Source organism: Enhydra lutris, unplaced genomic scaffold, assembly GCF_002288905.1.
Source record: "Enhydra lutris kenyoni isolate GAN:26980312 unplaced genomic scaffold, ASM228890v2 scaffoldscaffold21, whole genome shotgun sequence".
Taxonomy (NCBI): Eukaryota; Metazoa; Chordata; class Mammalia; order Carnivora; family Mustelidae; genus Enhydra; species Enhydra lutris.
In genome coordinates, this window is record NW_019154105.1 from 37,548,983 (window position 1) to 37,576,259 (window position 27,277).

The 27,277-nt window shown below is 44.6% G+C and overlaps 1 protein-coding gene across 1 annotated transcript in view; it reads right to left on the reverse strand.

Moving 5' to 3' along the window:
- The window catches only part of LOC111148982 (phosphoglucomutase 2), a 34,858-nt gene extending 13,987 nt beyond the window's left edge, over positions 1–20,871 (reverse strand). The window contains exons 1-8 of the mRNA XM_022505844.1: positions 20,776–20,871; positions 15,589–15,756; positions 10,926–11,032; positions 6,454–6,538; positions 4,320–4,403; positions 4,004–4,197; positions 879–1,068; positions 65–162 (exon numbers count right to left, since the gene is read on the reverse strand). Of these exons, the coding sequence (XP_022361552.1) occupies positions 65–162; positions 879–1,068; positions 4,004–4,197; positions 4,320–4,403; positions 6,454–6,538; positions 10,926–11,032; positions 15,589–15,756; positions 20,776–20,826 (977 nt within the window). The 5' untranslated portion in view covers positions 20,827–20,871. The remainder of the gene's footprint in view (positions 1–64; positions 163–878; positions 1,069–4,003; positions 4,198–4,319; positions 4,404–6,453; positions 6,539–10,925; positions 11,033–15,588; positions 15,757–20,775) is intronic.
- Positions 20,872–27,277: the final 6,406 nt, after the last annotated feature.

The window sequence follows — 27,277 nt, forward strand, 5'->3', positions numbered from 1 at the left end:
GTCTCCCCAAGCACATTTTACTGCTTATGTTTTCTATGAAATGGGTAATCACAATCACTTGTACCTGTCTTGCTTTTCGGCCACGGCAAGTCTATCAGCATCCGGATCATTTGCTAAAACGATTTTGGCCTTGGTTTTGTCAGCCAAGGCAAAAGATAAAGTCTGAAAAAGAATAGGAACATAAAGGACTACTTCAGCCAAGAATTGAGCAAATTGCAGTCCTTAAAAATATCTTGTTCTTTAAGAACTGAGGGAACTCTCCCCAAATGAAGGCTGAATTCTATTTCTGGAGCTGGTCTTGGTGGGTCACCTAATATATCCTAAGCCAGAGGTCAGGTAACGGGAACATCAGCACGAGACCCACACCTGCCCGTGGGATTCCCGACACACCTGACAGCCTGTATGTGGTATTTCTAGGCCTTGCCAAGTGATCAACCTCAAACACCAACCAAAATAAATGGACTCTGAATATCGTTGCGACCCTCACCTTTAAAAAGGTTGAAGCAACCATAATTTAAGTAGCATGACTTCATATTAGAAAAATGAAGGAAGAAAAAAATGAGGGAATAAAAATCATTTGATGAATAGCCATTCTATTACTGTTTCCTTTTCACATTTAGCGAGCACAGTAAAGTCAATTTAAACTCAATTCGATTCGATTTAAAATACGATGTTGATTTCACCTCTCACATCCCGATGCTAACACATGTATTTTGAAGCCTCTTGGAAGAAATGGGTGACTAATACATATAAATATTTCTCATGATGAACCTGGGTTTTTTGTTCAGCACAATGAAAACACATAAAAAGTTATTTTACTGGATAGTAAGAATTTTGGATACAACAGGTCAGTTTTAGAACAAAAAAGATGACGTTACCAAGACACCTTTGCCTTCCTCAGGATTCGGGTATTTCACAGTTGGGAACTCAGGATCAGGATCTTTCTGTTCGGGAACAGCTTCAGGAGGAGCAAAGCCAAAAGCTTTGAAAGCCGACTGCACAAACTCATGACCCACGCCGTGGACAGAGGTGTGCACGAACTGGACCTTCGTCTCCCTGTTCACACTCCTGGGATTAAACACAGTATGGAAAAGGATAAAATAGAGATGAAAGATGCAAACCTGGCTTGCAAAACTAGAAACTTCCTAAGAAAGGAAGAAATCAGTGTATTAAGAAGGTACCAGATAACCAACTATCTTCCTAATTCCATTTAAAAAAAAAAGAAGCAAAACTTACGGACCCTTTCCCAAATATACACCCTACCCCCAATACATTCAAGTTTTAAATTTTACTCTGTAGTTATTTTCAGTAAATCTGATTACTTTCAGAGTTTGATTCACGAGACAGCTTTTATACCTAGAGTGGGATTCAAGAAAGAACTTGGGGCTCAGGTTCCAGGACAGACCCACGGCTGTCTGCTGGTGCCAACGTCCCAGCTCCTAATTCTACTAGTTCAAAATGCTTTTCAAAATGTCCCTTTTCACAAAATGGGAAGAAACATCTTATACACGGATGGATAAAATAAATTTTTTTTTCCTTTGTCAAGTAACCATCCTGTTTATCAAATTATCCGGGGTCCGGATATTAAAATAAAATAACAATCAATATCCAAAGTAAAAGTTATAGAAAGGTAAAAATAGGACTTATAAAAATTCCAGTGTTCTAATTGCTCAAATCTTAGGTTATTGTACTAACCTAACCCATCTCTTTTAAAAGTGAACAAATGAACAAGGTCTCCTCTTAGAATAGGAAATAAAGTGCATCTGGAAAAATAAATATGCAAGACTAGTGAGAACAAATCTGGAAAAAATTGCTCAGATATTAAAGTGAAGTATAAAGCTATCATAATTAGAACAGTTTAGAATTAGATTAAAAAGGCAATTAAAGGAACAGAATAGAGAGTAGAAGTTGATCGAGTTTGAAATGGGAAATATATATGAGAAGCAGGAATGGCTTTATAGTTAACATGCTCTGAAGACAGACTCTGAATGTAAATCCTAGAGTTCTGTTACTTACAAACTGTGTGACTGTTGGTTATTTACTCAACCTCTCTGTGTCACAATTTTCTCATCTATAAAATGGTGATATACCAGAACCTACCCTCAGCATTACTGTGAGGATTAAAATGAGATTAAATTAATCAGTAAAGGGGCACCTGGGTGGCTCAGTGGGTTAAAGCCTCCTTTGGCTCAGGTCATGATCTCAGGGTCTGGGGATCGAGCCCCGCATTGGGCTCTCTGCTCAGCAGGGAGCCTGCTTCCCCCCTTTCTCTCTGCCTATTGCTCTGCCTACTTGTGATTTATCTGTCAAAAAAAAAACAAAAAACAAAACACTTTATAAAAAAAAAATTAATCAGTAAAAGTAAAGGCCTGTAGAAACTATCTATATAAACACTCAATCCAAGGGGGGAATTAGTTGATAAAGTGATATTTCCAATTAATCAACAAAGATAGATTCTTTAATTTAATGTGTTGGTGTAGCAGCAAAACCTAAAAAAAACAAAAAAAAAAAACCCCAAAAAAACCAATCTGCTTTGCTATTTCATGTCTCACACGGAATTAAAAAATCACTAATGACTGAAAAGATTTAAACATTATAAAATGTAAATATGCAAGCCCTAGAAATAAGTAAGGGGTAAAAATAATCTTGGTATAAAGAAAGTCTGAGTACAACACAAAACTCAGAACTCATAAATTAGAAGACTGATAAACATTATCCATTTTTTATGAGTGCATCAGAAAGTTTCAATAAAAAAGTCCAAAGGTAACAACAAGAGAAGGGAAAACAATATTTGAAATAAATGAAGACCGGTTTTCTCTATGAGCAAAGAGGTTTCACAAATGCAAAAAAAATGAATAAATACATACAAAAATATAGGTGAAATAAACAGGAAAAAATAATTTATTCATACTTAAAGAATCCAAAAAAAGTAAGATATTGCTTTCATCGAGCAAAATAAGAAATCTGATAATCCTCAGTACGGGTAAGATGTATGGATCACATACTGTTCTGATACACTCGAGATATTACACCACTGAACTTGATACAGTTGGGACTCTGCTGGTGGGAGCGTCAACTGGTAGAACGTGTTTGGAGAGTGATTTATTGCTCATGGCCAACTCCGTCGATGCCCGTGCAGTGTTGCTACAGGACCTGCCGCTTATGGACATCCTGCACGCACACCCACACTAGCACTCGAGGCATCGAGCACGTTGTCACCGGTGCTCCCTAGAGGAGCGAGCAAGTCAAAACCCTTGTCTCTGTGACATCCAATCAGAGGGACAGAGGGAAGGCGCACACATGTGTTCCATTTGGTGTGTACACCGTTGACAGAATGGTCCCCCACATTCAAAAATGAAGAGATTTTGCACAGAAAATGTAGGTTTCTCATTTCTGTCAGGGAGAACAAATCCGGCACTGGAGACTCCGGACCTCCATCCGCACATGGTAACACCCAGTGAGAAGGGCCGCTCCCTCCAGAGGCAACGGGGGGTCCACACTCTACCCCACAGCCTCCGTTCCCAGTGGTACAATAGAAACAGTATTAGAGACAGCCGAGAGACAGCCGAGAAACCGTGCCTCTTTAAAATCAGTGGTCTTTTCCTGAGGGGACAGTCAGGGGTGGTGGGGCCCCAAGCATGTCACAGCAGGACAACACTGTTCCTCTGCTCGACAGCTTCTTCCCTCACTGCATGTCCAGTCTGCGTCCCTGGGTTACACACAGGGGTGTGGCATGGCAACAGAAGAGTCAGGACCAGAAGGGGCCCATGACAACTGAACTGGGGGGGGGAAAGGGCAGTTGTAAGACAGTGGCTCACGAAGCCCAAATTATGAATCACCTGTCCTTACAAGAAAAAACTGCTGACCCTTGACCTACAGCCTCTAAATTCTGATGCAGCCACAGTATACGTACCCATTGAGAGAAAAACTGAATGAAAAAGGAGAGCATTTGGCTGAATCACCTTATTTGAGCTCATAGGAGGTGAGTTTACAATCCACTTACCTGTGAAAACAGTATTTTTTAAGGTCTTCAAAGTAGCTCTCGTTGATGGAAGCACTCGGGTCACGAAGCAGCGGACTGCCATTAATTAAAGAATCATCCCAAGCTTGAGGCCACGGCTCCAGATTTTCTTCAATAGCTTGAGAAATCGCCTTGTCATGAGGAGAGGTGATCTGAGCTCCGTTGTCCCAGTAGACCTGGAGAAGGCAGGCACGTATCCAGACGGCTTAGGTTCGTGGAAATACAGCCTCCGTACCTGCACCATAAAGGAACAGGATGCGGACAGAGGACACGGGTACGGAGAGAAAAAGCAGAATACCTTGTACCCGTTATCCTGCTTTGGGTTGTGGGAGGCAGTTATCATGATTCCAGCACAAAGTTTCAAATGCAACACCGTGTAGGGCTGTAAAGGCAAGAAACAACAACACTTTTAAGCGAAAAATCAGAGATCCTCAGCCTGGGTCTTGTAAACTGTTTGTATCAACTTGTTCTCTTTTATTTTTTTTAAGATTTTATTTATGTATTTGACAGATAGAGATCACAAGTAGGCAGAGGCAGGCAGAGAGAAAGTAGGAAGCAGGCTCCCTGCTGAGCAGAGAGCCCGATGCGGGGCTCGATCCCAGGACCCTGGGATCAGGACCTGAGCTGAAGGCAGAGGCTTTAGCCCACTGATCCACCCAGGGGCCCCAACTTGCTCTCTTTTAATACACATAATAGAAAAACATCGTAAGAAGGTGTCATTCCGTATGTTTGTGCCACACCTGGATGATCCTTACGATGACGGCTCAAAATTGAGGGACGTGCACCCTACCCCAATAAGACAGGTGAGTACTTTCCTAGGTGCCTTCTTCTCATTCTGTCTTCTACTTGGTAGAACCAGAAATTTGTTCAAACAAAAAGAAGTTCTAATCCTTCATCTCACATTCTTTTCAGCTCTTGGCTCAGGGCAGAAGCTTATGGATTCTGTTTCTTCCCTCCAGCTGCTTTCTCTTCTTTCCCATTTGCTTTTAGGGAACAGGGCAGGGTAATGTTGAAGAAATGGAGCTCCTACGGCCTGCTCACTCATCGCCCACTCCAAGGTTGGAAATCCCTTTCTTGTATTTCTACTCGACTCCCATCTTTGGGAGACTTTAGTTCCTCAGATGGGGAGAGGGGCGGGGTCCTCCTCCCTTGGGCTCCCTGCGTGGCTCAGTGGGTTAAGCCTCTGCCTTTGGCTCAGGTCATGATCTCAGGGTCCTGGGATCAAGTTCCGCATCAGGCTCTCTGCTCAGCAGGGAGACTGCTTCCACCCCTCCCCTGCCTGCCTGCCTCTCTGCCTACTTGTGATCTCTGTCAAATAAGTAAGTAAAATCTTTTTTAAAAAAGGATTTTTTTTGGCTGCAGGTAAGATTTACTACACACAGAGAGCCTGAAATTCTAACCATCAGCCCCCCTTCAGCCTCCCACCAAGATCTCTGTGGTCATTTGTCCCTTTAGGGGTTATTTTATATCCCCCAAGCAAAGAAAAGGGGAGAACCACGCCACAGCATGGGAAAATGGTCAGGAGATACTCTTACAATTAATGTCTGATAGAAAAATAATAGCAGTTAACACTGACATTATACAGAAGAGCAAGGATGCTAGAACACATGGCAGTTTTTCCATCAAACAATGAAATCCAAGCTACATCTGGCTGTGCCGTTGTGTGTCTACTGGGTTATTTACAACCCAGAAGGTGCGGCATCTACCTGTCCATGCACTCAAGCCAGTGGAGCTGGCTTCTCTATTTATTCATGTCTTGTCCACTCGATGTAAGAAACTGCATTCCACTCACATTTTTGGCTTAATTTCTAAAAATGTACATTCGCAGCACCTGGCCCCATTTTTAAAAAGTTCCATCTACTTAAAAACAATAGTTGCCATAGTCCCTATTGTCCTTTTCTTTGAGTTCTGCTCTGTTAAGGATCTGATATAAAAAAAACTTCCTAAAATGTGCCAAGCAGGCTTCACGTCCTGGTCATGAACAGTATTTAGAACAAAACGTGTGTAGCAAAAGCTGGTTAATCAACCTGTCAAAAACATTCAGGGGGAGACACGGTTTGAGGTGAATTCAGATTTCTACCCAAGGAGTTTCCTGCCTGTGCCAGTGAGAAAAAGAAACACAAACCAAATGAAAACACAGACAGCAAACAAAAGATATTTTGCTAACTAGTTAAATTACCCTTTGAATGCTAAGAAGGAAAACTGCACTTAGAAAAAAATAAACTCTGATGCATTAGGGGTTGAACACCTGAGAAATATTATTAGGATGTGGGGAGAACATACCCAGAGAGGTGAGAGAATGCCTGATAAATGCCCAGGGGCTCTCCTGTCAAATAAATACCCAAATCCCAATAGCTTAAAGACCACGGAACGCAGCCATGTCCCATCCCTGATCCTGTGAGGGAAAATTAGAAACAGAAAGGGTTACTTACCACAAAGGGGGTTGGGGTTATACCAGAAAAGAGGTACACAGGAATCCCTTGAGTGATAAATGTGGTTGCAGCAAGTCGGGCAAATCTGGAAATGCAGCGTGATGGGGGAGAAAGGAGAGGAGGGTGTCAGGACCATGGGTGCTGGTGAAGAAGGAAATGAGTGTTCGACCCCTTCTTCATTCAGGTCATTCATTGTATCTCCATTGGCACAGAACACTGACCTTGGAGCAATCTTAGGAGCCATCTCGTTCCATCCCTTTGTTTTACAGAGATGGGACTAAAGCCAAGAAAAGCCAGGTGAGTTGCCTCATGTCAAACAAGTCCCACAGCAGCTGGCTGAGGGCCTCACCCACGTTTTTTCATTCCGTCTCGGGGGTTCTCAGCCAAGGGCAATTCTGCCCCTCTTGTGGGACATCTGAAATGCCTAAGATGTTTCTGACTATCACTGGGGATTGCTAGAGAAGGCTAGAGGCTGGGGACACCACCAAACACCTTACAATGCACACAGCAGGCCCCAAAAAAGACTTACCCAGCCCAGTAGGACATCCCATGTCAACAGGGCAGAGGCTGAGAAACCCTCATCTAAAGTTCTCACAATCCAATAGAAGCCACACAGACTAGCATCTGATTAGATGTCGTCTCATGAAATATAAGGCATATTGGCATATGTAGGAGAGTGTGATGTATGTGATACATACATCGGGCAGAGACACATCTTGGCTCCATTCAGCCCTTTAAAACAAGACTTAAATCTCTGACATTGACGTTTTTCTCACCTTCCACAGGGCTAGCTTAGGGCAGGACACAGAACGGGGCATCAAATCTTTCTTCAGCCTTGGGGTAGACTATTTTATCACAAAAGCTGAGCAGTTTACTTCCATTGAACCAAATACCATTATAGGATTAAATAAGCAGATATGTATTCCTTCTCTTCCCAATTTTTTTTTTTTAAAGATTTTATCCATTTGACAGAGAGAGACACAGCAAGAGGTAACACAAGCAGAGAGAGTGGAGAGGGAGAAGCAGGCTCCCCACTGAACAGGGAGCCCAATGTGGGGCTCGATCCTAGGATTCTGGGATCATGACCCAAGCCAAAGGCAGACGCTTAACGACTGAGCCACCCAGGAACCCCTCTTTCCAAATATTTCTTGAGCACCAGCTTTAGCCAACACTATTCTGGAAGCTGGCTGGGCACAAAGAGATCTCTGTTTTTTCACAACATGAGCATTAAAATTCCTAGGATTCACAGTAATAAAAACAAGATTTTGACAGTGGGGGAAAAAAAAAGACACTACAAAGGGAAACTCACAAAAATAACAAAATTCAGCAAAAACAATTTTAATAAAAATCTGAAGTAAGTCTAAACTGTAGTCATCAGAACTGAAGTAACTTCAAACAGATGTCACTTTCCCCCTCACAGAATGTTTCTCTTGTGTTCTGGGTGACTTAAACGTGTTTTTTTTTTTTTTTTTTTTCTTAAAGATTTTATTTATTTGACAGACAGAGATCACAAGTAGGCAGAGAGGCAGGCAGAGAGACAGAGGAGGAAGCAGGCTCCCTGCTGAGCAGAGAGCCCAATGCAGGCCTCCATCCCAGGACCCTGAGATCATGACCCGAACCGAAGACAGAGGCTTAACCCACTGAGCCACCCAGGCGCCCTAAAAGCGCTTTCTTGAAAGAAGCAAGGGAGACACTCAGCACACACATTATATATAGCAACTAAGTAACAGATCTGCACAGGAAAGATTCAATGTGTTCTCTGTGTATGCTTGATGGTTACTGTTTATGTATTTATGTTTCCCCACCAGATATTTAAAATTGGGAGATGAAAGGACTAATAAATAATTCCTTACATAAAGTTCTGCACCTGCAGTCATTTCTGCCTCTTTAACGAGAGTCCATTTACTCACCATAATGTTTGACCATGTACTGGTTCAGTACTTATGCGACTATCTCTGAACGTCTTGCATGTTGTGGGGGAGAAGAGAGAGACCCTGGGCTCCACTCCACCCCATCAAACCCGGAGACTTGAGCCATAAACTCACAGAGCAGTCACTTTCTGGAAATGCTATGGCTCTAAGGCCAGAGTGAGAAATATCCATACCTTAATCGCCAACATGAACACATCCAAAGGATGTGTCAACCAGAAGCTGAGAATCAGCCCAAAAAGAAGCAATTTCAGAAGCTCCACAGGCACAGTTGGCCACGTATGTGCATGGCGCATGCTCTGGCTGGAGGCAGTGACCTGGCCCCCGGGGACAGAAAAGCATGCTTATGATCTAATTCTTTTTGTTTGTTTGTTTAAGATTTTTTAAAAGATTGTTTAAAGATTTTTTTAAGTTTTTTTTTTTTAGATTTAAAGATTTTTTTAAAAGGTTATTTAAAGATTTTTAAAGATTATTTATTTGACAAAGAGAGACAGAGCACAAGCAGAGGGAACAGCAGAGGGAGAGGGAGAAGCAGATTCCCCATTGAACAGGGAGTGCCATGCAGGGGACTCGATCTCAGCACCCTGGGATCATGACCTGAGCTGAAGGCAGGTGCTTAACCGACTGAGCCACCCCCAGGTGCCCCGAGTATGACCTAATTCTAACTGTAGACTCACTAACTAAAAACTGATGAACTAATAATATTCTGGCTTATACTACGCCTCTCTCTTAAAAATGTAGAGCTACGGCTTCTCTCTTGCTGTACTGACATAAACCACATTTTTGAGTCTGCAGCTTAGGAGCAAAAATCTGGAAGGCTGGGTTGGCTGAGCATCCAACTCTTGATTTCGGCTCAGGTCATGATCCCAGAGTCCTGAGATCAAGTCCCGTCTGGGAGTCGTCGCTCAGCACAGAGTCTGCTTGAGGTTCTCTCTCTCCCTCTCTGTCCTTCTCCTCCATCTTGTGTTTCCTCTATAAATAAATAAATAAGTAAATAAAATCTTTAAAAAAGAAAAAAGGGCAAAAATCTTATGTCATTCCGAGTTTAGTCTAGCAGCTAACAGTATCTAATCTTATGCTCTGGCCATAGTCCCTCAGAGGTGCACATTTGTTCCTATCAATGCTTCTCTCTTAGATTAGAAGCTCTTAAGGGCAAAGATTAGGACTCCGTGAACTTGGGGCACCTGGGTGGCTCAGTCAGTTGGGCGTCTGCTTCGGCTTGGGTCATGACCCCAGGGTCCTGGGATCGAGTCCTGAATCCGGCTCCCTGCTCAGCGGGGAGCCTGCTTCTCCCTCTGGCCCTGATGCTCCTCACTGCCCACACTCTGTTTCTCATACTCATACTCATACTGTAATTTAAAAAACAATCTTAAAAAAAAAAAGACTCTATGAACTCCTTCTGTGCTGTAAAGGTAATGAGACCTTTCATTAATATTAAATATTTGTATGTTCTTCCACTCTAAGAAACTACTAATTCATACACTCTGGAGTGACACAAAGATTCATCATAATAGGGGAAGCGTTCAAGTGGAAAAGAGGGTCATGTAACATCATTAAGAGCAGGGGGTGGCAACCTATGGCCCATCTGTCAATAAAGTTTTATTGGAACATCACCATGCCCATTCAGTATGCATTAGCTATGGTTATGCTTCTTGTGCTCGGGGCCAGAATTGAGTAGTTGTGACAGACTGTATGGCCCATATTGTGTAAAATGTTTAACTCTTTACCCTTTAGAAATAAAGTTAGCTGACCACTGCTGTCAGCTTCTTTATGCTGAAACTGTGACTCCTTCTCTCGCTTCATGACATCAAAGCACAGAGATAAAAGTACATACTCTATCAGCTGTTGTGAGAATTGAATAAGTAAATAGCTAAGGGCCTTGTTCATATCCAGCACTCAAGCAATTGCTCCAATTACTATTAATAGCATCTTCGTCACCAGCCTCGGCATCTGCGTCATCATCTGCTGGTGGCTACGTTAGAGTCCCAGTGGTTTGAAAATGATACAAGCATGAAACTGAAAACAGGTGCTCACGAAATGGGAAGGAGCTCAAGGGGCATAATGAATAGTGGGGGAAGAAAAAAATATGGGGGCGCCTGGGTGGCTCAGTCGTTAGGCATCTGACTTCGGCTCAGGTCACGATCCCAGGGTACTGGGACTGAGCCCCACATCGGGCTCCCTGCTCTGCGGGGAGCCTGCTTCTCACTCTCCTACTCCCTCTGCTGTGTTCCCTCTCTTGCTGTCTCTCTCTGTCAAATAAATAAAATCTTTAAAAAAAAAATGGCAAATGGAAGAAAGGGAGAGGGAAAAATAATTCTGCCCCTTTAAAAATATGTCTCTCCTTTAGACAGATCTTAAATTCTCTTTTGTCTGAATAATTTCATTCTTTTAACCCAAACGTAAAACCAGAATTCATAAAAGTTGCAAACGGAACGTACTCATCATTCTCATAGGGAAGCAATGGGGCTGACAAATGTATGTGAGGTGATTAAAGATAAAACCACGCAATACTTACAAAAATGTTTCTTATGTATCTTTCCGTACCTTTTGCTGTTGCTTCCACTTGGTGGATGAGCTCGAGCATCAAAGCTGATCACAACACCTCTTTGCTTCAGGTCGCTGAACTGCTTTTCCAGGTATCTGCAAAACCCCTAAAAAATATCCCATCAGCTTTATTTATTGTCTCCCTGTATGTCTGAGGCACTGTGCTAGACACTTAGTATCTGTTCTTGGTAACCCCCAGATAAACTTTGCCAAGGAATCCCATTGTACAGAAGGGAAAGCTAAGGTTCAGAGGCGCTTGCTTGCCCAGACACATGAAGAACAGAGCCTGGATATCTACCTGGATCCAGTTAGAGGTGGTACAGGCAGGGGTTAAAAGCACACATAACCTGTGGACTCCTACTCCCCTCTACCACCTTCGAGAACAAATGACAAATTCCTTAACTGGTTGATGCCTCACTTTCCTGTTCTGTAAAACAGGAAGACAATGGTACCCACCTCAAAGGGCTGTTTCTAGGATTAAATTAATGAAAACCTGAGTGCTGGCATCCGACACCCAGCAAGCACTATCTGTTTGCTGTTATGAGCATTATTTTTATCACTTTCCTTCAAGGTCTACATTCCTCCCTTCACACGAGTTCTAAGATGTCTGAGGAAAAGGAGAAACGACATTTCTCCCTGCTCGATAACACAGAGGTGAAGGAAACTTGGTATGTTTTATAAGTTTTTGACGATTATCTGATCTAAACCTGTTCTAGTTGTGATCTTGTTGACCAGCAGGCCGAGGTCTTTTCAGTCCTGTCACACGGCTCAGCCAATTACACATCTAAAAATTGTGTGGATTTTGGGTGATTCCCACCTGCTGATGGAACACACAATTCCTGAATCTCAGTGGGCACCGTAAATCACATCAATTGGAAATATGGAAGATTAGAGAAACACTGAATCCTGAATTTGATAGGTTTATCTCATGGGACAAAATAGGTTTTTATTATGGAACAAAGAGAAGGCGGGCTGACTGAGTCATAATATTACTTATTTCACTTTGACTGAAGAAAGTCTTTTTTTTGGGTCCCACCCTTAAAGGGACATCTTTTAAAAAAAGTAAATATAACTCTTCGTGTTTGGGAGGGAGATACTTCACAGCTTTGTGGCCAGAGCAGTGCCAATGGAGAATACCTTTCATCTTTCTTAGACAAAAATATTGCTTTGGGCAGCCCTTCTGAGGTTGAGCGATAAGAAGGACATGTGTGCGTTGGTTCTATGGGTCTTCCAGAAGGTACCCAGATGACTCTAAGGCTTACACCAGTGACAGCACCCTCTCCCCCAGCTCCCATCGATCTCTGTGCTGTGGCTTCAGTGTTCGAGGGCACAAAAAGCACCCAGTCTTAGCCCAGAATCCTCACACCACCAAGTCACTCTTAAAAACTCTGGGGCCAGCTGGGACTGAGGGCCTGAGAAAATGGCTAAGAGAAGAGGGGATGTTTATTCTAGAGAAAAAACTCAGTATGTGCTGAGGGAGGTGTACGGAATTGAAATGTGATTACAGGAGACATGAAATGAACTTTGTACAGCTTCAAAAGCTCAAACCATGACCAATATGCGAAAGCTAAAGACAGATTTAAGCTCAAAATCACAAAACCATTCTTTTTTTTTTTTTTTTTTTGGTCTTTTTGTTTAGAGCAGGAGGGAGGGGCGGAGGGAGAGAGAGAATCTTAAGCAGGTTTCACACCCAGCGCAGAGCCCAATGGGAGGCTCGATCTCACCACCCCAAAATCATGACCTGAGCAGAAATTAAGAGTCAGCTGCTTAACCGACTGAGCCACCCAGGCGCCCTGAAACCATTCTTTAATGAGTACAACCCAGAGACAGAATGGTTATTTCAGAAGACGGTGAGTGCTCTCCATCATCAACGCGAGGTGGTCTGGTGAAGTAGCCTTTGAGGAAATTAGAACTGTTATCGTGAGGCCAGCAACACAGAAATTTCCCTCTAGTCTCTACCCTGTTTCCCACTGGGACATTTATGACTCACATATACCTGCTTCTTAAATCCAAGCAGATAAATTTTGGGGCACCGTTAGGGGAAGAGTTCACACTGGAGGCCAGCAGCAGGAGGGCCTGGACCACAGAGAAAGTCAGCACATTCTGCCCAGTGACACCACCCCAGGCTGGGGATGGAAGTCTGGCTGGTCTGTCCTGGGAGCCTCTTTTGCTGATTATTAACCACTCCTAAGACTTCAAAAATTGTCCTCACTCATAGCATCCTTGTTGCCTACTGTAAGCATTCCGTGTAGGCTGGATAACCACTTCAAAGTGGTGGGGACTCTAAAGGAAATTATCACAAGGAGTGGCTGGTTGAATCAGCTGACCTTTCAAGGATCTACTCATTTTAGTTTTGTGGGATTCTTACCTATCACAAGGCCTACTCCCGGAAGAGGCCAATTCCCCTAGGGGAAAAGATGTATGGGATAGGGCGTAAGAGCTTTCTGTGGATCAATTTCACCATACCTACAAATGAGATGTAGGCGAATACAGAAGAAAAGGTTCTGGGTTCATCTGGAATCCCTTAGAATCCCCAACAATTACGCCTAACAGGGGATGGAACAAACTGGTCTTTTCAAAGAGAGCCATGTGCATATATCCCATTCCCTGTGCTTCTCTAATGGGACAGTGACATTCCTCCCTTGAGAGGTGCTCTCTCCTTGAACAGGAACAACCTTCTTGGGTCACTGCTACCAAAGAGAATATGACGGAAGTGAATTTGTGTGATTTTCAAGGCTAGGTCCTAAAAGAAAAGTCAACCCAGCTGCCACCTGTATACACTCTCTGTGGGTGCTCTTCGGGGCTGCTCTCCGAGCCACGTTGTAGGAAGGCTCCAGCACCAGCTAAGATCTCAGCCAAAAGTCAGCAGGAACTGCAGAGTCGAGTGTGAATGAGCTTTCAGTGATTCCAGCCTCTAAGCCAGCTCCAGTGATGCAAAGAGGTAAGCCGAAGGCTCACCTCACCCGAAGAGGTGAGCCGTCCTCACTGACCTCCACCTAAAGATTTGTGAGCAAAATAAATGTGGCTGTTTAAAACCACTGGGTTTTAAACCCAGTGCTTGGGTGATGTGTTATACAGTCCTAGTATCTAGAGCAGAGGGTGACCTTAGCCAGGGGCACGATTCCATGCTAGCCATAAACTGGAACAAGATTCCCAGGCTCACTCCACTCCGAGCCTTCCCTCCAAAAAGATCTCAGGGAGCCCTAGTGCTGAACAGGACTTCAGAGCCAGCATTTCCATGGCAACCCCATACCCTTATGCAAGACTTCCTTATTAGGGTTTCACTAGAACATGCCCAGGTCTGCCTTTGATGCTGGGAGCTACATGTAAGGTACACATAATCATTGTTAGTCAACTCTTCTGGATTCTTCTCCCCTCCAAATTAAAGTTGCCTTCATCTTTTAACAAGTCTAAGTAGGAAGAAACAGAATAACCGAGTCTTCATTTCCTTCGTAAACAAAACTCTAACTACTCCGTGGCAGAAAGATTTCATCTGTATTCCTAAAAGTTGGGTGTACACTCTTGACTGTAAAATTGACAAATGAAGGAAAAGGAACTCAGCAATAATTTCCACCTATACTATCAATTCACATGAAACAGAATCAGCTTCTGGTTATTCTGGCAGTGAGAAAAGCTTCTCAGTGTGTGCATTGGTATCACCATTGCAAAGTACGAGACCATAAAAGTCTCCAGCTTAGCTGGTGGATTTGCACTGGAATGAAAGTTCCACGGGGGAATCTGTCTAAGTCATTGTTGTATCTTCAAAGCCTGGCACTTGGTAGACATTCAATAAATCTCTGTAGAAAGAAAGGAAGAAAGAAAGAAAGGGAAGGAGAGAGGGAGAGAGGAAAAGAGGGAGGGAGGGAGGAAGAAAAAGGAAGAAAGAAAGAAAAGCAGGCTGTATGAATTTTGAAACACGTACCTTTTAACCAACTGCACAAGCCTTACTGTACTGAGTAAATGTATGACTCCCTGGGTCTCGGCAAACCCACAAGACCTGGCCATAATTAAAATTATATAGGTCCCTCAAATACAAAAGGAGCCCAGGGTTATATTAATTAGACAAGGAGGCCATTAGACTGTGGAGGCTTTAATGTCTTGGTAGCCTATAGAAGCAAACCCAAACCCGAGCCTGTAAAGGCCTGAAGGTTAAATTAAAACCTAAGGAGAGCCAATTACAAACAGCCAGGGGGACTTACCTGAAAAAGGCAACCACAAGAGCTATAGCCAATCTATTAATTTCCTCGCTCCGCTTCTGCTTTTTCTCTGGAAGTTTCTCCCCACTCCTGCCAGTTGGGGTGCTCCTAAGCTTGATACTCCCCAAGACTCAAACGGGTTTTTGCTCAAATAAATGCTTAAAATTGTTAACACGCCTCAGCTTATCCATTACAGCTGGGAACGTGTTAAGAATAACCAAGAAATAAGGGCGCCTGGGTGGCTCAGTGGGTTAAAGCCTCTGCCTTCGGCTTGGGTAGTGATCCCAGGGTGCTGGGATCAAGCCCCAGTGTTGGCCTCTCTGCTCAGCAGGGGGCCCGCTTCCCTTCTTCTCTCTCTCTCTGCCTGCCTCTCTGCCTACTTGTGATCTCTGTCTGTCAAATAAATAAATTAAAAAAAAAATCTTTAAAAAAAAAAAGAATAACCAAGAAATAGAAAAATGTGGTACCTGTGTAGTCTGGATGATGGTCAAGTCATTCATACGAGCAATTCCCGTTCCCATAGCTGCTCGAAGGCCAGCTGTCCCAAACTCCATTCGAGCCCCAAAACATTTCTGTAGTTCTTCTTTATTTCCATCCTTAATTAGTTGTTTTGCTGACTCCAAAGTTAAAGGATTCTGTGAAACAGAAACGTGTACAACAGATACTGCCAACTGAAAAACAGAATTAAACATCTGAAATATTTTTAAAAGACCCACAATAATTTAATCTATAGGGTAAAAATGTATATATTTGAAAAGCCCTATACCTATGGCTTTCCAGTTTTCTGATGACATTAAAATTTGAAATATGAGGTAAGGTTTTTTTGTGTGTGTGTGTATTGAAGTATAGTGACACAAAATGTTACATTAGTTTCAGGGGATTCAATTTTTTAATTATAATCTGCGACACTGTGATACAGTATGAAATACAGATTTCATTTTTGTCCCTGGCTCCTGGAATAGAGTTTCTCACCAAAACCGGTGGAATTTGCAGAGTGGCAGGGTAAGAACAACTTCTCTTATTCATAATAAACCCCTTTCAGCCAAACCTGAGTTTATGCCCAGGGAGTGACCTGGTTGCCAGGGAAACCAACTAGTGACTAGAGGGCTGGAGGCTGGGTTCCCCCACCAGTGGTCAATGACTAGATCCTGCTCAGGGTGACAGAACGTCCCCCCAAACCCTCAACCCCTAGTGTCAGAGACCTTCGGAGCTGGTGAACACTTGGGGTGCTGGCAGAGCAGGGTAGCTCTGTACCCCTTCCCACACGCCTTGCCTTACACAGCTCTTTCATCTGGTTGTTCCTGAGCTGTACCCTGTATAAGAAAGCTGGTAATCCTAAGTAAAACGCTCCCCTGAGCTCGGTGAGCCATTCTAGCAAATTCTCAAACTTGAGAAGTGTGGGGGCGCCTGGGTGGCTCAGTGGGTTAAAGCCTCTGCCTTCAGCTCAGGTCATGATCCCAGGGTCCTGGGATCAAGCCCTGCATCGGGCTCTCTGCTCAACAGGGAGCCTGCTTCCTTCTCTCTCTCTCTCTGCCTACTTGTAATCTCTGCCTGTCAAATAAATAAATAAAATCTTTAAAACAACAACAACAACAAAAAAACCCCTGAGAAGTGTGGGTCATGGGTACCCCTGATGTATCGCTGGCTGGTCAGAAGTACAGGTGACAACCTGGGGCTTTTGACGGGCATCTGAGGCGGGGGGTAGTTTTGTGGGTCTGAGCCCCTAAGCTGAGGGTGGTGTCTGTGTTCAGTTTGCTCAGTTGAGTGTCAGAACTGAGGGAAACTGTAGGATGCCAGTCAGTATCCATAGAGAACTGGAAAATAACTCGGTGTGGGAACCCGTACATTTGGTGTCAGAAGTGTTGTGACTAGAAGGAAGTAGTTTTCTCCTTTATAATGCGTTATTTTCTTTCCCACCATGGCAAGTGCTTTTGGAGAAATGGAATGAACACATAGGATTGGGGATGGAATGCCAGCCATACCATCACCTACCAACTGGATGCCCTTGGGAAGACCTATTTAGCTTCTTGAATTCTCAGTTTCCTCATCCGTAAAATGGGAACAGTCTAGAAGCTCCTTTACAAGCTGGTTCGGAGGTGGTTTGCATTAAATTAATGCAAAACCTCTTTCTCTGTCTGGAACTTATTTGTACTCAAACATTCATTTTCTTCCCTGGTATCTTCAAATTTTCCCACAGAGTTATGAGATTATATACTTTAAATCAAAATCTTACAACGGCAGTATCTTCTAATTTGTACAATCCTTTCACAGACCTGGTCAAATGTGAAGCTTGCAATGGCCGCAAGAAGCAGACAAATAACGGACACTCCAGTTTACAGAGAAGCCTCAGAGTTTAACTGACTTTCTCTATTACATTAGCTGTTTCAAATAGACACTCATGAATCATTTAAGTTCATTTTACATTGCCCAATTTTCTTTGTTCAAGAGTCGCAGAAAATGTTAGGAATGGAGGAAAATGACAATCACATTAATTCCACATCAGACTTTTAAATGAAGAGTTTGGAGGAACCAGCAAGTAAACACTTTATCTCACAGTCATCATCCAACTACCGAACATGCAGCCAAGATATGCCACGTAATTAAACTTTGAAATGCTATTGCAATAAAACCTAGGCTTTCTGGAAGCAAGCCCATATTTCCAGATTGTTCCACCTTGGGGTCGGGTAAAACCCCCCCACCTTTTGGGTTAAAAGCAATAGTCCCTGATCACAGAGCACAATCTGACCAATCAGATAGTCAGGTCCCCTCAAGGAAGGGTTTGGATCTGGAACACAGAAGAGATTTAATAAATATTTGTTGAGTGAAAGAGGAAACACAGACTTCAAGGTCACACCCAATATCTGGTGAGTCTCCTGTACACGGGGTAGATGTGGAAGACGCCAGTTGGCCTTTGGTAGCCATTAAAGACCCAATCGCCTGAGAGAAACCAAAGGAGACAGAGACAGAACTGCAGAGTCAGGAGGGCGGAGTAGATCAGCATCAGCCATGAGAGTGACCAAAGCTGACAGCAGAGACACCACAAGGGATGGGGGCGGGGGTGGGGGGGATGAAGGCATAGTGGGAACCCAGAGGGCACCTGCCTTGTGGTCCTGGGGGAAATCAGACCAGACCGCTCCAGTGCTTTTGGTCAGGGAGATGCTCCCCACTTGGCATCTGTCTCAAACCGAGGAAGAAAGGAAAGAGCAACAGGAGCGGTAGAAATTTAAAAATAAGAAGGAGGGGTGCCTGGGTGGCTCAGTTGGTTGAGCGTCTGACTTGATTTCCACTTAGGTCACGATCTCGGGGTCCTAGGATCAGGTCCTGCAACAGGTTCTGTGTTCAGTACGGAATCTGCTTGGGATTCTCTCTCTCCCTCTCCCGCTGGCCCTCCCCCTGCTTGTGATCTCTCTCTCTCTAGCTCTCTAAAATAAATAAATAAAATCTTAAAAAACAAATAGATAAAAAGGATAATATCCCTTCACCTCTACCCAGGGAGGTACTCTCTCTCCATATACAGATACAACACTTTGTGGAAATTAGGTTTTTATTTCTTCAAAGAGAAAGCCTCATCGAAAAACGCATTATCAATTATGATTTTAAAAGGATTCTAGGGGCCACTAGATGGCTTAGTCAGTTAAATGCCTGACTCTTGATTTCAGCTCAGGTCATGATCTCAGGGATACGAGGTTGAGCCCCACCTTGGGCTCCGCGCTGGGTGTGGAGGCTGGTTAAGATTCTCTCTCTCCCTCTGTTTTTCCCCTCCTCTTAAAAAAAAAAAAAAAATCTACCCACCTCAAGTTATTAAGTTATCAGAAATGGTTTCCTTCCCTAAAGAATTACAAGGCCCTCTTTCCAGGAAAAGAAAAACCACCCAGGGACTTGCCAATAGCATCCTGTGTGGGATGTGTCCTCATTTCTTGCTCAGGGACCAGAGGTGGAGAGGAAGCCCTGGCCCCCTATGACAGCTTGCAATTTCCCTTCCTTCGCTCTGCAAGTATGAGCTGTGCACCGGGCCAGGCCCTAATGACCATGGAAGTTAATGAGGAAGTGGACAGGGATAGCTATTTAACTTGTCTGGGCCCAGGGCAAAAGGAAAATGTGGGACTCCTTGTTTAACAAGTTTTAAGAATTTCAAAACAGGACAGCAGAGGATTAAGCCAAGTGCTAGGCCCTCCAGAACAGGGGCTGTGCCACCAAAGGCATCCTGCCTTTGAAGTCAACCCTGGGGCCAGACATTAACAAATACACCCACAAACAAGGTTTTCTTTTGTTTTGTTGTTTTGTTTTGTTTTCATTTTTTTGACCAATCTAGATATACTATTAGGGAGACATAATTTACCACTGGTTGCCTGGGAAGGCCTGTCTACCTAAAACACCTTGAAGTTCAGACCCAAAACAGGAGCAACAGCATGAGAAACAAGTTCAGCAGAGGAGCCAAGGAACACTCCGGGAAAACAAACTACATGCCCCAAAGGGCAAGTAGGAGAGTTAGACAAGAGAAGGGGAGCTTTTTGGAGTGGGGTCCCTAATTCTCTCTCTTTGTTCTAGCATGTAAGAATAAACAGGGGAAAAGCTAGCAGTGCTATCTTTCCAGCAAAGTCAGAGAGGGGAAGAAGATGCTGGAAGCCAGGCGGGCCCCATCAGGAGGACCCACGTTCACAACTGACTACCTGGGAAAGGTGGATGGGAAAACCGTTCTGCAAAGTTCCCAGGAGCAAAAGGCAAAGGATGGACGAAAGGATTGTGTCTCTGGGGATGCACCGCGGCCGGCGTAAGGATGGTTGTTGAGCCAGCAATCTGAGTGACATCAACGAGCGCACGCCCCAGTCGGACATGACCTCTGGGACGGGCCAAGTCCAGACAGCTCCAGCTTGCTCTCCCACTCCTCCACCGGCACCCCAGACAGCCAGATGGCTCGATTTGTCCCGGGACAACTTTCCCCGGGGAAACTCCGGATCTGCCACAAGCAGTCTAAATGCAAGGAGGCCTGGCCACCCCTGCTTCCTCCTCTTCTGTCTTCCCGTGTTTGATGAGAAAAACAACTTGGATTTTCTGAGTTGCTGCCAAGCCCTTTTACAACCTTATAACCCTGCTCACACCCAGAGGGATCCCCGCCCTGTTTTCGCTTTGCTTTTCCCGGAGCACCTTTTAAATAACCACTTAAGAGTTCAGCGGAGAGAAAAGTTAGCGACCGCCCCCCGCTTGCCACCCTGCTCTCTCTGCAACTCCCCAGTGACCCGGGGACGGAGGGCTGACCTCGCCCCGACTCTGCACCCACTCCCCACTGTTGTTGGATCCGTCATTCAGCTGTGACTCTACTTCCTCTGTGTGGATGCACTGAAACTGCGCGCAGCATCAACCCGCCCGGGTGGCCTCCACTTCCCCGAAGCGGGAGTCCGGCTGCTGAGGGAGCGAGCTGTGGCCTCCCGGGGCCGGCTCGCGTTTCCCCATCCAGCAGCTCGGGATCTGCATGTTGGTAAATTCGGTACCGCAGCTCGGGTCTTCCTCCGGGCGGTACGCCCGGCGGGTGCGAGCGGCAGGATGGAAGGAAGCGCAGGCGCCCGCGCTCTCCGCAGGAAAGGCAGCGGGGCGCCTGCGAGGTGCGGAGGGTCCCACGGCTCCCCTGGACGCTCCCTCCCCCTGGCGCCCCTCACCTTGTCCCATCGCAGCCACCGCGCTGTCTCCTGGTCCAACCGGGTGTCCATGCCGGGCGCTCCCCGAGCCGCGGTTGCCGCCTCTGCCTTCCAGGCGCTGCCAGTAGCCAAGCTAGGGAGGCCGCGGGACTGCCCTTCCGGCCCGCCACAGAGGGGCGGAGGCGGGGCTTGGAGAGCTGGGGGCGGGGCGGAGGCCGGCGGAGGCGGGGCGGAGACGGCAGGAGGCGGGGCGGGGAGGACCCGCCACTGGAAGGCAGCGTCGGGGAGGAAGTTGACGAGCTCCGCCTCCCTGCAGTTTACCCGAGCGCCTCTAGGGGGGGACGGAGGGCGGGGTCAGTGGAGGGGGAGGGGAAGGGGGAAGGGGGCTGGGTCAGTGGAGGGGAAGGGGAAGCGGGAAGGGGGCTGGGTTAGTAGAGGGGGGCAGAAGGCCGGCCAGTGTAGTGGAGGTGGGGAGGGTGTGGCTGAGAAGGTCTTTACCATCGTCTCTGAAAGGTCCTGAGGTCACCTCCATCCACACAACAGCGATTCACTGAGTTCCTACTGTGCGCCAGGCACCTTGTCAGTGCTGGGGCCACGGATGAGTAAACCCAGGTAGGAGCCTAAAAATTATGTGGAAATTCTGAGGGTCACGAATAACAGGAAAATCTCGAAAAGGGGGGGGGGCAGGATTAATATAAAGAGACAGTGGAACAGAATGGAGAGCCTGGAAACAAAATTACAGGTGTATGGACAGCTTATTTCAGAGAGGGCACGGTAGAGCAGGGTGAACGGACTTTTGTTTTTCAATTAATGGTGATGGTTCAGCTGGTATCCAGGTGGCGCGAAGGGAATAGAAGCTTGAGCCCCCACCTCATATCACATACAAATAAGTGTTCTAGGTCAGTTGTAGATCTAAGTGTGAAAGGTAGAGTGAAAATTCTAGAAACTGAGATAGGAGTACATTTTCACGACTTCGGGATCACTAAACCACAAAGATTAATGCAGTGAGCCTAAAAAGGTGTGTGTGCGAACGTTCCTAGCAGTATTATCTGTGAGAGCCCCAAGGTGAAAACAACTTTATGTCCGTCAACAATACAATGGCTAATATCATGGTATGATCATAAAATGATGTAAATGAATTATGGTATATTTATATAGCAATGAAAATGAACAGTTGTTATATATATCATGGATAAATCTTGTAAACATTGAGTGAAAGAAACCAGACCTTCCCTCCTGCCCCCCCTCCCCATATTAGACCATTCCAGATAAATGACATTCAACCATAGGTAAAACTATAGGGAAAGAAAACAGATCAGTAGGTCCCAAGACCTGGGGATGGGGAGAAGGATTGATTACAAAGGATTCAAGGGAATTTTGGGGGTGAGGGAACTGTTCTGTATCTTGATTAAAGTATGATAAATAAAACTCTGTTCAAGAAAAATCCTAGAACTGCATACTCAGAAAAGATAAATTTCACTGTACATAAATTCACAGTACATATCTCTACGTTTAAGTCTTAAGATTTAAAACTTTAAAGATTTTATTTATATATTTGACAGAGAGAGAGCACAAGCAGGGGAAGTGGCAGTCAGAGGGAGAGGGAGAAGCAGACTCCCCACTGAGCAGAGGGTCTTGATGGAATGATGGGACAAGGGGCTTGATCCCAGGACCCTGAGATCATGACCTGAGCTGAAGGCAGATGCTTAACCAACTGAACCACCCAGGCACCTCAAGATTTAAAACTTTAAAAAGGAGGCAAGACTAATCTATTGATGTCAGGAGAGTCTGACTTTGGGAAGGAGGACAGTGCCTTCTGGGATGCTGGGACTGTTTTATTGTCTCGTGTAATGGGTGCTTAAGTGGGCTCGTTTTGTAATAATTCACTGGGCTGCCCTTATGAATTATTTATTTTCTATATGTTCTATTTCACTTTTAAAAAGAGAACAGGGGCACCTGGGTGGCCCAATTGGTTGAGTCTGACTCTTAATTTTGGCTCAGGTCATGATCTCAGGGTCAGGAGATCCAGCCCTGAGGGGGTGGGGGCTTGCCCTCAGTGGGGGGTCTGCTTGGGATTCTCCCTCTCCCTCTGCCCCTCCTTTCTTTGCATGTGCACGCGCGCGCTCTCTCTCTCTGAATAAATAAATAAATAAATAAATCTATCTTAAAAAAAAAAAAAGGGAGAGAGAACAATATATACCCAGGATTTATTGTATCTGTTTATAGAGGCAGATTGATCCTATAATGACACCAGACATAATTACAGACTGATAAAAACATTAGGAGGGAAGCAAGGAGATTCCAGGAGGGGAATCTCATTCATTAGGTGGCTGTCCTAGTCTGGGAAGCTTCCCTTCACACTCAAAGCTTATGTGGAGACATGAGGGAAGGACACAGTTAATGGCGGAGGAGACAGCCTGGAAAACGCTTTCCAGATCGACAGACTCCTCCGAGTGTGGTCCCTCTCCTGAACCAAAAGGTGGGAGAGACTGGAGCACAGTCAAGAAGAAGTGAAGAAGGAGGAGAAGGCTCAGTCTGCCATCTGTCAGGCTCTGTGCGGGCCAACCCCACTTGCGGCTGTCTTGTTCTGTCAACGGTACAGACCAACCTTCTTTGCAATCATGCCAGGACAGAAACCGCAGGACCCAGAAAGTCAGATACCAGGCGGGTCTCACTTGCCCTTTGTGTCCCTCTCACACACCAGAACTCTCCCAGACCACTCTGTGTGGCTTCAGCTTCTGCCAGGTAGGGTGGGTGGGATGGGAAGGTAGTGGGGACTTGGACCTCAGGTCTTATCACTTCCTCCATGACGGGAATGACTGCAGGTGAGTCTCTGCTGCGGTTCAGAAGGTTCGGGAAGCGGGGTGGTCAGGGGATACGTTGACACTTTTCATTATTTTCCTCAGCACGGAATCATGGGTCCATTTTATCATTCAGTCAGTACCATTTTAACCTCTATTTGGGACATCCAGGACTCAGATTTCTCAATATTCAACATTCAAGGAGAGAAAGCAATAGGATTTTTAAACTGAGAGGAATTTTTAACAAGGAAGTTGTCAAATTGTAAGTAAATTCTCCTCCCTTCCCCTGCAAAGGGCACCAGGATCTGGGGTACTGTGCTGGAAACAAGGGACAGTGGGCTCATGGCAGTGGTGTTATGGCAATGCTCCCATCTGCTTCCCTTGTGAAGTCGAAAACAGTCTAAGGTTGCATCAAGGGGTCTCTCTGTGCAAGGAATTTTCCCAAGGTCTCCTATAACTAAGATGCCTGCCCTGGGAGTCTCTCTGGTTCTGGAATGAATCAGAAGTAGCTGATTCTCACACAGGACCCCAGATCACAGCTCATGTCTGTGGAAGCCTGTGTAGAATAGTGGGAACAGGAAGGGTTCTTTGGGAACTGTTTGGACCTCTGTGTGTGTGTGTGTGTGTGTGTGTGTGTGTGTGTGTGTGTGTGTAAGATTTTGTCTATTTATTTGAGAGAGAGACAGAGAGAGAGAAAGAGAGAGAGATAACAAGAGAAAACACGAGTTGGTAGGACTCCCCACTGAGCAGGGAACCCCAAGTGGGGCTAGATCCCAAGACCCTGAGATCATGACCTGAGCCAAAGGCAAATGCTTAACCAAATTAGCCACCTGGGTGCTCCTGGACCTCCTTGTTTTGCAGAGGAGCGAACAGGGACACAAAATCTAAGAGTCCTTCTTCAAGACACACAGCTGGTCAACAACAGAGCCAGGCTTCTCATGCCTGGTCTCCTGACTTTCTAATCCAATGCTCAGTCTCCTGTTCTCTCAATCCATTTCTAGGCCTGTCCAGAGAAGGAAGTTTCATGAACTCTGGTAGCCTGTTTCCATGTGATAGCAGCGGCTGTGGCTGAAAAACAAATATTAACCGTCTCTGGCACCAATAATTTTGGGTGATGCTTAAAATAATTCCATTTGTTTGTGCGTGCTTCCCTGCTGCCTGAGGACTGTTTCACACATGGATGTCCCATTTTCCTTGGAAGCTTTCCCAACTTCCCCAAACACCTTGTCAGCATTTCTATCAGTTCCTTTGTATCCAGCCCAGGAATAGTTATTCTAAAACTTTTTATTTTGGGAAGTTCTAAACATTTACTAAAATCGATCCCCATGGAACATGTGGTCATCCTTGGCCGGGCTTGTTCCGTCTGTCTACTTCTCCCTCCTGTAATGCTTTGAAGAAGATTCCAGACATCATATCATTCATCTATAAATATTTTAGCACGTATCTCTAAAAGGTAAGGACACACTCAAAATAACCTCAAAACCATTATCTCATCCCAACTTTTTAAAGTTAAAAATGTCTTCATGTCATTAAGTGTCCACTCAGTGCTCAAATTTTCAAATATCTAGCAAGAGTCTTCATTTTTTGTCCATTTGTTTGTTCACAGTTTGCTTGAACCAGGAGCCAGAATATCTTACGATTGATTGGTAAGTTTTTTATATCTCTCTTAATCTGTAGGTTCTGCCTCAGTTTCCTTGCAATTTATTTGTCAAAGAAACCAGGTTATCTGTCTTGTAGGGTTTCCTGCAATCTGGCTTTTGGTGACTGAAGTTTCTGGCACGTTCCTCTGTCTACTGTATTTCCTGTAAATTCATTTCATTATAAGCGGCTCTTCAGGATCTCTCCCTTGCTTGACTGTGTGAGCTCCTTGCGGTGTTTTGTTTATCTTGGCCTACCAAGAGCCTATCACTCTTAGTGCCGGATAAATGGGTAAAGGAACTAATGAAGTCAGGAGGCTGTGTGTTCTTTCCTGATTAGGAAAAGGGAAGGCACCAAGTCAGGACTTGATCTTAGTTCTACCCTTCGTTCTGGACAAGCCACTTAGCCTCTCTTGACCTCTTTTCCTCATTTCTAAAATGAAGCAATAATAGCGTCCACCTCTGTGGGGTGACTTGGGTCTTAAATGAGGAAATACATGTAAAATGCTTGGCCCGCCTAGGGTAAGCACTCCATAAATGTTAGCTATTGTTCTGAAAACATTGCTCGCTTGAAATTCTGTGTTAGTCACAATAGGCTAGGTCAAGCTGAAGTAAGAAATTAATCCTGAAGTCTCAGGACTTAGTGAAACAAAGATTTTTTTTTTTCTTTCATTGCTCTTGTTACATGTCAAGGGCAAGTCGGTGGCCAGTATACACCACACAGTCACTCAGGGATCAGAAGACTTTCATCTTGTTCTTCCACTCGCATATCATTACCCAAACCCATCATTGGAACCCACTTAATTGCAAGAGTGTTGGGAAGTGTAGACCACTCATGTGCGGGGAAGGAGAAGAGATAGGATAGGAATGAGCCTTCACAGTCACTTCCATAGACTCAGTCTTGTCTGTGATTCACTGTTAGGATGATTGCACATCTCACTGGTTCTGATACATTTCCAACAGGCGAGGAGTGGTAATCTAAGAATTCTTAGATACCACTCAGTTGAAATTGAGAACAAATCACTTGATAGAACCATCTATTTTCCTCTATGCAATAGAGTGATGCTTTGTGATAGAGATCAGATCGTGACCCTCTCCTGTTTTCAATCCTTCCATGGCTTCATAATGTACTTATAAAAAATACCTTTCACCATGAACTTCAAAGTTCTACGGAATCTGTCCCTTGCCCTGATTTCCTGCCACAGGTTTCACTGACTGCAATTAACAGCCATGCTGTCCTCTGGGCTGATCCTTGACCACGTCAAGCAGGGGCTGGTCTGAGGCCTGTGTCTGTATTGTTCTCCCCCAGATATCCTGATGGCAATGCCCACATCTAATTCAGGCATCTGCTCAAATATCACCTCATCGGAAAGACCCTTCTCTGGAAAGTGCTGGCAAATGTTTAACGAGCTCTCTGGAATTAAAAAAAAAAAAAAAAAAAATCCCCGGTTTGCACTGTTTGCCAATTTCCATGGTGTAAGTACAACCACCATGGCTGATTACAAGCTGCCAGCGTGAGCTCATTCAACACAGAGTTGGGAAGACAAGGGCACTAGCACACCATTATGTGAAATTTACAACATGCAGATATAATGGATGCAAATGAAGAGCAGTGATGGTCGTAACAAGTAGAAAAATGAATATGAATGGTGAGTTTTGCATATTTATTACCTTTGCTTTTATTATAATGTTTACTCATAAGCTTATGTAATTTAATTTATAATAATGGCTGTTTAATATATGACTAGCAACATTCCTAAAAATGTAGTCAGCTCTGTTGACAGTGGAGTGAGCTGTCACCAGCACACCATTGCCTCTTCTGAAATGGGAACTTCACCACCATCCTCTTACCCTACTTTATTTTTCCTTAAAGTGTTTATCAGTACCTGCCATAATGTTTTAATTTGGATTTTATTATTGTCTGTCTACCCTGCTATAATGTAAGTCCTTTTTTGTCTGAGTCCCCAGCACCTAGAACAGTGCTTGGTTCATAATGGATGTTCAATAGGTGTTTGTTGAAAAATGAATCACTGGGTCCCCTTATATTAATGAAGAAAAAAGAAAGGTTGAATATAATAATAATAT